Source organism: Andrographis paniculata, unplaced genomic scaffold, assembly GCF_009805555.1.
Source record: "Andrographis paniculata isolate CXL003 unplaced genomic scaffold, ASM980555v1 Contig11END, whole genome shotgun sequence".
Lineage (NCBI taxonomy): Eukaryota > Viridiplantae > Streptophyta > Magnoliopsida > Lamiales > Acanthaceae > Andrographis > Andrographis paniculata.
The window spans coordinates 2981176-2992387 of record NW_026137391.1 but is presented as its reverse complement, the minus strand read 5'-3'; the positions used below and the strand labels follow the sequence as shown (position 1 = coordinate 2992387).

Genomic DNA, 11212 nt, shown 5'->3' with positions numbered 1-11212 from the left:
TTATAAATTAGAAAGAGAGTGCAACTAATTTTGGAGGCGAGTGGGAGCATAAGAGCTTTCGTTACGGTAAGTGTCTTTACTCCATTATCTTTATAATTTTATAAAATTTATTATAATTGTTTATTTTTATATATTTTTATTATCTAATAATATATAAAATATTTATGATGTAATATTATATTTCTTTAAAATATTAATTTATAACTATAAGAATATTATACAAAATTTTATATAATGAAATATTAAAATTATTCAAATTCATAAAATTAGTGGCATTTAAAAATCATGATTGAAATAAACTTGGATTAATTTATTGCTAGACCTTTCCGATAATTTTGTTAAAAAACTAGTTGAAAAGAGATTGAATAAAAAAATTTTAAAAAATTTAAATGTTAAAATTGGATATATATATATATATATAATTATTGAAAAATATGTAGTGAGTCGTGATTTTTTGAAATAAATTTTAGAGGTAATAGGTTGTTGATAAAGGTAATAAATTGGTATCAACTCTATTTTCTAATAGAGGTAACAAATCTTGTTATAATAAAAAGTAGAAAAGTAGGGGTTGGACTTACGGTCACGGGTTCAAACCTCCAACGTCTCAAGTCACCTGCCACACATGTTCGTTATGGTTCGTCTACTGTGATTTTTCCGTTGGATCTGATTTGTAGGGTATTAGGTTGATCAGTGCGCACTTTAAAAAAAAAAAAAAGAAAAATAATAAAAGAGTTAACGGAAAAGGTAACTATTACGGATGCTATAACATATACATTTCTTTTGTAATATAAAAGGAAAATAAGCAAAATAGCTCACATGTCATGCATTCTCATCCTCTATAAATATGATGAATTACTAATCGGTACAGATCGCATACACATTTAAAGGGTTTCTACAAACCAGTCTTTTCTAACACTAGTTTTGTTCCCAATGGAGAGGATCATCGTGTCCAGCGACAACATTAAGCCCGATTCACCAACTCCCCCACACCTCAAAATTCACAAATTGACGAAGCTCGACCATATGATAAGATCAATTCTTCTCCCTGTCGTCCTCTACTTTCCTTCTCCTCACTCCTCCAATCACGACGTTGACTCTTTCATTTCTCAAACTACACACCACCTGAAAAAATCCCTTTCGGCTCTTCTTACCCGATTCTACCCTTTCGCCGGGAGAGTCAACCTCGACGACAACAGCCACTCCATCGACTGCAGCGATCAGGGAGTTCATTTCACAGTCGCCAAGTTCCCCGGCCACAATCTGTCCGATCTTCTAGAAAATCCAGATCGCACCGATTTGCCAAGCCTCCTCGTACCGGGGGTTGACTTCATTTGGCAGGAGATTGACCCGGAGTCGAGGGTCCTGATGATCCAAGTCAACTACTTTGACTGCGGCGGCATCGCCATGGGAGTTGTTTTCTGGCATAAGCTTGCTGATGCTACAACTATCACAAATTTCTTGATTTCATGGGGAAATGCCAATCGTGGATCTAAAAATGGTGTCTGCCCTAACTACATTTTCCAATATCTTTTCCCCCACAGACCCGAATTCGTCGACAAGCCTCCAATTCAATCCCCTCTTCAGCTTACGGCCAAATGGGCGTTGAAGCGCTACGTGTTGGACGCCTCTACAATTTCAGTCCTTCAGCAGCTCGAATCTTCCGGCAGCGTAAAAAATGTTACAAAGGTCGAGGTTGTCTCGGCAATCCTCTGGAAGTGCTTCATGGCTGCATCCCTCGAAAATGGCAAATCGGAATCCTCTGTGATGCTTGCGGTCGATCTGAGAAGGAAAGCCCGGCCGCCTTTTCCGGCAGACTGCTTCGGTAATTTCATCTCGTTGCCAGTAGCAGGAAGTGGAAACCATGATCAGGCAGACCTGACGGGAAAATTGAGGGATGCAATAAGCAAGATCAACGAGAATTTAGTTACCAGTCTGCAAGACGATGGCTATGGCGGGATTCATAATTTCTTTGGCAGCAAACTGTTAGGCCCTAAGGAGTCTGATGTTCTTCTTATCTCCAGTTTGTGTGGCTTCGGGTATTACGTCATTGATTTTGGATGGGGAAATCCAGTTTGGATTGCGCCGTGTTGCGATACGAGCGGTGATTTGAAGTCGAAGTCGCTGCGGATGGTGAATTCAGTGTGGCTAATGGACACGAGAATCGGGCATGGAGTAGAGGCTCTCGTCACTCTGAAAGAGGAGTATATGCCGGCGTTTGACAGCGCCATGAACGAGCTCCGGGACCTTGCTGCATCCAAAGGGAAAACAATCGACCACATATAACAAGAAAACAAATAATTTATATTCCTGATCAAAAATAATAATAATCCTATAAAAAAAATTATAGTTGGTTTGCCTAAATGTTGGAACTTATTAAGAATTTAACCCTAAACTCAGGGATTTTTCGTGCTGTTGCGTCTAGGCCTGGGATCACAATCGTTATATATATCTCTTATTATTAATTGGTCTCATCACCCAATTAATAACTTACCGAGTTTCTACAAATAGGAGACCCGCACTTACTAAATACATTTAAGCCTAATAAATTAATAGATCACTTAATATAGACTTAATCTGACTAATAGTGGAAATAGTTACATTTAACCACAATTGGATTTATAGTCCAACAATCTTCCACTTGGGTAAACGTATACTTAATAACCTTATGAGCTCATGAAAATTTTGCTATCAGATCCATTAATGTATTTTACCAATCTTATCTCAAAATCACATCAATGCGGATCAAAGCGGTCATAATTGCATTTATCGCAATGGGACCGATCAGTGGTTACAACATCAATATAAACTAAGATTCGATCAAGTACGAATGCACAACATGAAAATTTCATGTAATGTGATCTTAACATGTCTATTTCTAACTGATCCACCTTAACTTTAATTCAGAACAATTGAAAACTTAATTAAAACTTAATACCAAACAGTGCATACTGAATACTGTAGTATAAAATAAAGTAACCTTAACTACATTTGAACATTACTAATTAGCTCCCACTAAATTGAAATATCATATATGGTTCCACTCTCATACGAGCAACATGCTCATTATAGAACTTATGTGGAAATCCTTTAGTAATTAAGCGGGTCTGCAATCATAGAAGTTGTACGAATATGTTCAATAAGTAATTCATAATATGAAGTCATACTATTAAACAAATGACGGTTATTATCATCAAATAATGTACTAGTTCAACCCAATTTTGAATTCTGGAAGAGACTAAAATCCTTTATTTTGAATGAACAATAATAACTGAATTTGTTCAAAATAGAGATCAAAATTAAATTTCGACTAAAGATGGTACCATAAAAAATGTCTCATCCAAATTCAAATAATGACTAGTACTTAATAATAATCTGAAATTGTTATTGGTTTCAACTTTAACCTTCTGGTCGTCACTCATATAGATGTATCTTTCACCATCAATTGATTTTTGGCAATAGAAATAATCTTGTATTGACAAACTGATGTGAGTTTTTACATCAAAATTAACCCCCAGGTGTGTCTATGAACTGAAATTAAATTAATTTCAAGAGCAAGACCAATAGGACAAACATGTCCTCTGAAAGGTCTAACTTAAGTGTCCTCAATTTAGTAGCAATATTATACATGTTCAGGATGTACTCTTTTATGTTATGTTTGTCATTATATTTTATGGTAATGAGACTCGTAAGAAGAGTACTCATTTCCACCTTATCGCCTTTGGTAAAGCGTTTCTTAATTTCGACAAGGAACTCTTGGCAGTAGTGATATCATCATATATCGTACCCTGAAAATTTTATAGAGTGCTTTTCTTAATGATCATCAGACTTAGGCGTTGAATCTATCTCATTTCTCAAACAACTGCTTTTCATATGCAATGTTTTTTCTCGGTATAAGTGGGTTTGTCTATTCTTAATGTCAAGTCAAGATTCATTCAGTCCAAATGAATCAAAATTGATACTTTTCAGTGCTTACATTTGTTCTCAAACCATGTTCAGACTGAAAAATATATATAAATATTTATAAGGCATAATGAACCTCAAGAATAATGCATTCTCATCCCAAGATACTAAGTGCAACATAATGATCAATCTTTGGATCAATAACATTATTTGCTAGCAGTCATCTTGTTGCAATAATCATATATGAATAATAAGTAATGTCAAACAGTAAATCACTCTTTGGACTTATTCACTATTCACATAAGTTAAAGCCATAATCATCTAACACATATTATCGCAGATGTATATTTTATTATGTCAATTACCAACTGTCTTTGGGCCGAAGAATAATCACATAAATTAAAGTACACAAATAAACACTTACGTTATCAAGTAAAAAATCTCATATAAGAGAGGTTACTTTGGCAACGTCAAGTACTTGATTTTCACCTTCAAAAAGCAACAAGCAATATTAATCAATTTATAATTTCTTAAACCAAATTAAAATCAGAGTTGCGTTCAATAAATACGAGTCTAATTTCATAAAAATAAAGAATACGTATAAGCAACTGAATGCACATGTTTATAAAAAATTGAATGTTCCTTATGTGAATTTATAAAATAAATTAGAAATTTTATCACAAGTTATCGAGCAACATCAGCCATTGTCTTTAGACAAATTACTGACTCGCCAGTGATAAAACTATTTTGACAATTAAATGTTTACAATAAAGTAGTGTGTCAAACAATACCCCGTCTTTGGACAGATCATTTATTCACACACAAATAACCAAATTATCATCACCACATTCAAAGTCACTAAATATGCATGTAACTACTTAATCGTTGAATTACCTTTGGGTTAATCAACAGTCTTATAAGTCACGCGCACAACCTTCTAATATATAAAATAAGCTGATTTACCCAGCAGAGGCTGTTTTGGCAACATAACTGCTTCAACCAATTCATAAAATATATTATATTATTTATTGCTAATTAAATTCACCTTAAATAAATATGTATGTCCAATATATATGAAAGTTATAACAACATCAATTAATTTATGGACTTATTAAAATAATTAAGTAGTCCAACGGAATTACATAGGCAAAAATATGTCACCCAAAGAGACTATAAATCAATATTCTAAATAATTATAGTCGAATTTGAACAAATGCATACTGTTAAAAACAAATGATACTTTATCCCAAATTGAATTGAATCATCAGACGAATCATAATGAATACTAGGGGGCGTTTGGTACAGAGAATGGAATTGCAGAGAAATGGAATAGAGAATAGAATTGGAGAGAAAGGGAATTGAGTAGAAAATGAGAATTAATTCTTGATAAATATATAAAAAAAAAATGAATGGATCGGACAAGAATAAATGATTAATCTAAAAGAGAGTTTTAGCAAGTGAGAATCATGAAAAAATATTTATATTGACTTTTTTAAAATAAAAAATTATAAATTATATACAAAGTTTTGTAAGATCATATTTTATTATAAATTTTTGTAAAAAAATTAAAATACTTGAATGATAAATTAAAAATAATTTTTGTAAAACTGAAATAATATAATATAAATAATTATAAAAATTAAATAGTACAAAAAAATAAAAAAAATAAAAATATATTTAGTGGAACATCATTTCTCTCTATTTCTCTTAATATAGAAGAGAAATGAAAATAGAGAAATAGAAATAATTTATTTCTCAACTTCCATTTATCTGACTCAAACAAACAAGAGAAATGGAAACATTTCTAATTCTATGTACCAAACACACCCTTAGATTATCACAAAATCAGCCATTAAAATAGATAAATAAATATGGTATGAAAGTTACCAATTAATTAGGCATGACCTTCCATAAATTATTTCAATAAGAATAAATAAATAAATTTTGATTGCAGACATATGTGCATGTACATATAAATTCAGAACCGGCTCTTAGTAGGAGCAACCTCAACAATGGCTCAGGACCTCTACTTCAAGAGGGCACATGTTCTTAATTTTAGCTATTATTAAATATTTTAAAATTTAATTTAAATTTTATCCTATATTTTTCTCAACAATTACCTAATCTAATTTTAATTCTAAAATTAAATTCTAACCATAATTTTTCTAATATTAATTCATCTTCATTGCCTTTAGAATTCGTAAATATTTTTAAAGTCCATAATTATTACTATATTAAAATTTAATTATATTTTATCTCATATTTTTTTTACAATTACCCCATCAAATTCTAATTCTATAAACTCTAACTAAATTTTTTCTAATCTTATATTCTTCGTCTTTAGAATTTATAGTTATTATTATTATTAATAAGTTATTGGCTTTATAATAGTCAAGATATTGTAAAACTTTACAACAATCAAAATATGTATCACAAATTAAGTCCGACAGTCCACTTTCACACAAGTCGGTCCTTCCTGATTGACACATATATTTCATTATTGTATATATAATTAATATAATTTTTATTTTTGTGGAATTTATTACTCCCTCATTCTCATATTTATTTATCCATTTTCTTTTTACACTGACTTTTAAAAATATTAGTATTATATTGAGATATAGTAGAAATAAAAGTAAAAAGACTAAAATAACCTTATTAGTATTGTATAATATAAAAGTAATAATATTTGTGTAATATATTATAAATTGGAAGATTATTTTTAATATTAACCTGATGGTACAATTACTAAAAAAAAGAAATGAATACTTTGTTATAGGACGGGCCAAAATGAAAAAATGGATAAATTAGTAAGGGGCGGAAGGAGTATTATATTGTTTGTTGATAGTATTTTGAAAAAATAAAAATCATTTATTGACAGAGCTTATCATTTATTTTGCTCATGACCCTAAAAAAGGCCGAGACGACCCTGTATAAATGACAAAGTATTAAATATGATATTGATTATGTACAAACATCACCGGAGATCATGCCAATCCATCACCTCAAAATATATATACATATATATATGCAATGCAAATACAAAAGAAAATTAATAAGAGCAACAACTAATTTCTTAATGCTCTATAATTTTGCACATATTTATATTCAGTTCTAAGAAAAGACACGCCTGTCATTTATATATAATGAGAATGAATTCACTTATTAGCATTGAAATAATATTAATAATACACAATGACCCACCAAATGCTTAGTTGTCTCCAAAGACAAATTAATATGATTTCATTAACACAGATATATGATCGCATATGTAGACACTAAAAATATATGTCTAAAATCAATTAAATATCATGTATTTTGGAATAAAATAAAATTTCAATAAAATAAATATATGGTATTTAATTATGCACATATGTTAATTTTTGTACAATAAATATCAACCATTAATGCAAAATCTACTTAAAATGGAAGATATCGTACAAATATGACGTGCATAAATAGAGCCATAATAAATTTGGCGGCAAAATAAATTAATCTTGTCAATAAAGGAAGTATATAAATTAATATCTTCCAAACAAGGCAATGATATAAAGATCTTGTCAATAAAGGAAGTATATAAATTAATATCTTCCAAAAAAGGGCAATGATATAAAGATTTTGGCGAAAAAGGAAGGTGCATAATCAAATCCGTCAAAAAATGGAAAACGGCATCCGATGAAAAATGAAAGATTATAAAATCTTTCCATCCACGTGGCACTATCCGAAAAGGAAGCCAAGGCCACCCTCCCCTATAAATAGGAGCCTTGGCCAATTCATTTACACACTGAAGTTCATTTGAAGACTCGCGCAAGGGTAAGTCTCTCTAGACTCTTTGCAATGTTCTTCATTGTTCTTCGTGTCCTTCGAAGCGTTCTTCGTCGAAAAGTCACCGATTTGGACAAATGATCTAATATTGGTTGACGAATCGATGAAGTTAACGTTCTTCGTCGTATGTCCGAGCCGGAGGAAGGATCAAATCTCTCAAAGCTATCGAGGGATCCATCAAAGCCAAGGAAAAGCCTCCAAAGTCACTCCCAAAGCTTGAAGATGTTCGTCGCGTTCTTCATAAAAGGCGCAAACCAGGCCCTCTTCGATCCAAAAGTCAAAGGGACACGCCGCCAAAAGCGTTATGGAGCACCAAATCCCTCCCTCAAAGATCAAATTCCGTCGGATCATCCAAAGGAGGCATCGATCCAAAGTCGACGATCAAAATCGCCAACACGGATACCAAAGTTTCCTAAAAACCGACGAAGTCAAACCGAAGACCAAAGTCCCTTCGGATCAAAGAAGCCACCCAAATCCAAGTCGAAAAAATGGATCGACCCGGAGAGAGAATCAAAGGATCCAAATAGAGAATAGGACCCGCATATATTAAATTAAATGTAATTTGTACGATTTTGTGTTTATAAAAAAATATAACACAATTTTTTTTTTGTCTACAGATTTTTGGCACGCCCAGTGGGACAATTCTACCTTTCATCTCTCTTTCCGTCGAATTCTCAAACGATCAATGGCTTCCTACAAAATCAAGACTTCCAATGCTGTGTCGAAAGTTGCTGCTCTAGCCGCCACCGCCAAAGGAGTCGCTGCTACTACATCAAGAACCTCAAGTGCTTCAATGAATGCTGGAGTGATGACACGAAGTATGGCTAAAAGAGTACTATCATTTTCCGAGGATGCACATCCGAAAATCACAGAGCAAAACTCGCTCTATGAGGAGGACGAAAGCTTCAAAAGTACGTCCGCACCGGGCACCCCTCAAGAAGTTGCAACTCGTTCGACTGCATCGAGTTATGCCCCGGTGATGACCACGAACGCTTCAAACATAGAAGACCAACTTGTTGCACTGGCCAAAGTTGTTGAAGGGATGTCTCAACACATGCAGCAACAAGACAATGTCATCGCAAAACTGCTTGCAAAATTGGACAAGCCGGAACCAACCAACCAGAATGCTTCGGAGGCCCAAAATGAAGCAGAAACATCCATGGATCAACGCCACGGTAAAGAAAAAATGGCGGGACCAATGCCGTTTCAAGCATCATCTGACTCTTTCATCCATCTATCCCAACTTGACGAGTACATCAAAGGAGCTCTCAAAAGGGAGTTTGAAGGAAGTTCAAGGCCAACAAATATGTATGCCAAGCCTTACTCTTCAAGGATCGACGCCCTCAAGATGCCGTTGGGATATCAACCACCAAAGTTCCAACAATTTGATGGCAAAGGCAACCCAAAGCAGCATGTGGCACACTTCATGGAAACATGCAACAACGCTGGGACATACGGCGATCTTTTGGTAAAGCATTTCGTACGGTCATTAAAAGGCAACGCCTTCGACTGGTATATCGACCTGGAGGCTGGTTCCATCGACAGTTGCGAGCAGTTGGAGTACGAGTTCTTGAACCGGTTCTACAGCACAAAAGGGACCGTCAGTATGACAGAACTCACCAATACTCGTCAATGGAAAGATGAACCAGCAATCGACTACATCAACCGTGGAGGAGTTTGAGCTTGAACTGCAAAGACCGGTTGTCTGAGGCCTCCGGTATAGAGATATACGTCCAAGGAATGCACTGGGGGTTGAAGTACATCCTGCAAGGGATCCAACCCCACACTTTCGAAGAACTTGCTACCCGCGCTCATGACATGGAGTTAAGTATGGCTTCAAGCGGGATGCACGGACCACCAGTTCAAGAATCTTCAAAAGCAAAAAGATATGAAAGATATGATGCCGCAAAGAAGGGGAACAACGCCCCTATCAAGTCTTTTGGAAAAGAAGCCTTGGCCATAAAAGCGACGACCAAAGCACCTATGAAGATCCAAAGTAAAGAAAAGGAAGTTGCGAGGAAAAGACAATCAACTCAGACAGAAAGACCGCCAAGGCCAACCCTTAAAGAGTTGCAATCCAAAACTTATCCTTTCCTGGATTCTGACGTCTCGGGAATCTTTGACGATCTACTCAGAGAAAACCTCATTGAACTTCCGAATTCAAAAAGACCGGAGGAAGCTGGAAAGGTTGATGACCAAAGATATTGCAAATACCATCGTGTCGTAGGACATCCCATCCATAACTGTTTCATCTTTAAAGACAAAGTCATGGAGTTGGCTCATGAAGGAAAGATCACCCTTGAAGACGATTCTGTTTCTGTTAATGTCACTTCAATCATGTTCGGGTCTCTCGAAGTTGACATAAAAGACAAAGAATCATATTGTCTCACTACCGAGAAAGGTGGCAAGGCGATCAGAGACAAATCGAGTGAAGAATGTGCCACGATAACTTTCACTGATGAAGATTTGGTGTTAGGATCCAAACCCCATAATCGTCCATTACTGGTCGTGGGTTATATCCATGAACAAAGGATTAACTGGATATTCTTAGACGGAGGAGCTGCAGTCAATGTCCTTCCTCTATACACATTGCAAAAATTGGGCATACCAGTAGATCAGTTGTTCGAGAGTCGTATGACAATACATGGATACAATCAAGAGGGGCAAAGAGCACTTGGCACCATAAGATTGAGACTTTTAATCGATGAAATGGAAACTAACCCTTTGTTTTACGTGATAGACGCAAAGACATCTTTCAACGTTCTTTTGGGAAGACCATGGATACATGAGAATGGTGTAGTTTCATCAACGTGGCACCAATGCTTCAAATACACTTAAAATGGGGTGACAAAGAAAGTTCTCGGAGACACAAAGCCATATGCAGAAGCCGAGTCACACTTTGCGGACGCCAAATATTTCTCTACAGAAGCAAAAAAATCCAAGGTACATGAAGATGTCAAAGCACCACAACCAAACATGGGGGCAAAGTTAAGAGATAAAGAAAAAACACCTGCCTCAGGTTCTGCAGACTCATTAATTGAGCCTCTAAAAGATTTGACTCTTCCGAAGACCCCACTCAACCCAATCTCCCCATCACAGACAAAGAATGGAAAAGAAGAAAAAATAGAGGCTATGCGATTGCAAAAGGACAAAAGCTTTGGCCCAAAAGCCTACAAACTTCTCACAAAAGCTGGATATAATCCAAATGAGGAATCACTGCTGGGAAAGTTACCACCACAGACAACCCAAGGTTCGAGGGCTAGTCTTGGGTACATGCCACAAGCTCCCGTACGCATCGCTATCAAAAGGGCTGCAAATCATCATATCACCGAAAGTGAGACTTTGTCTTCCAATTCACCTCAAAAGGGGAAGAATGCAAGAGTATCGGTTTTCGAGAGGCTAAAACCTTCTGTCTTCACAAGGTTAGGACCAAAAGATCAATAAAGAGAAAAACAAGACGAATTCCGCATCAACAAAATATGTGGAG

At 35.0% G+C, this 11212-nt stretch overlaps 1 protein-coding gene across 1 annotated transcript; it reads left to right on the top strand.

Annotated features, from left to right (window-relative positions):
* The first annotated feature begins 885 nt into the window (after positions 1–885).
* Positions 886–2589, top strand: LOC127249953 (stemmadenine O-acetyltransferase-like). Its single transcript, XM_051273055.1, has one exon. It carries the CDS (start codon positions 931–933, stop codon positions 2281–2283), a length of 1353 nt encoding a protein of 450 aa, XP_051129012.1. The 5' UTR covers positions 886–930; the 3' UTR covers positions 2284–2589.
* The last annotated feature ends 8623 nt before the right edge of the window (positions 2590–11212 follow it).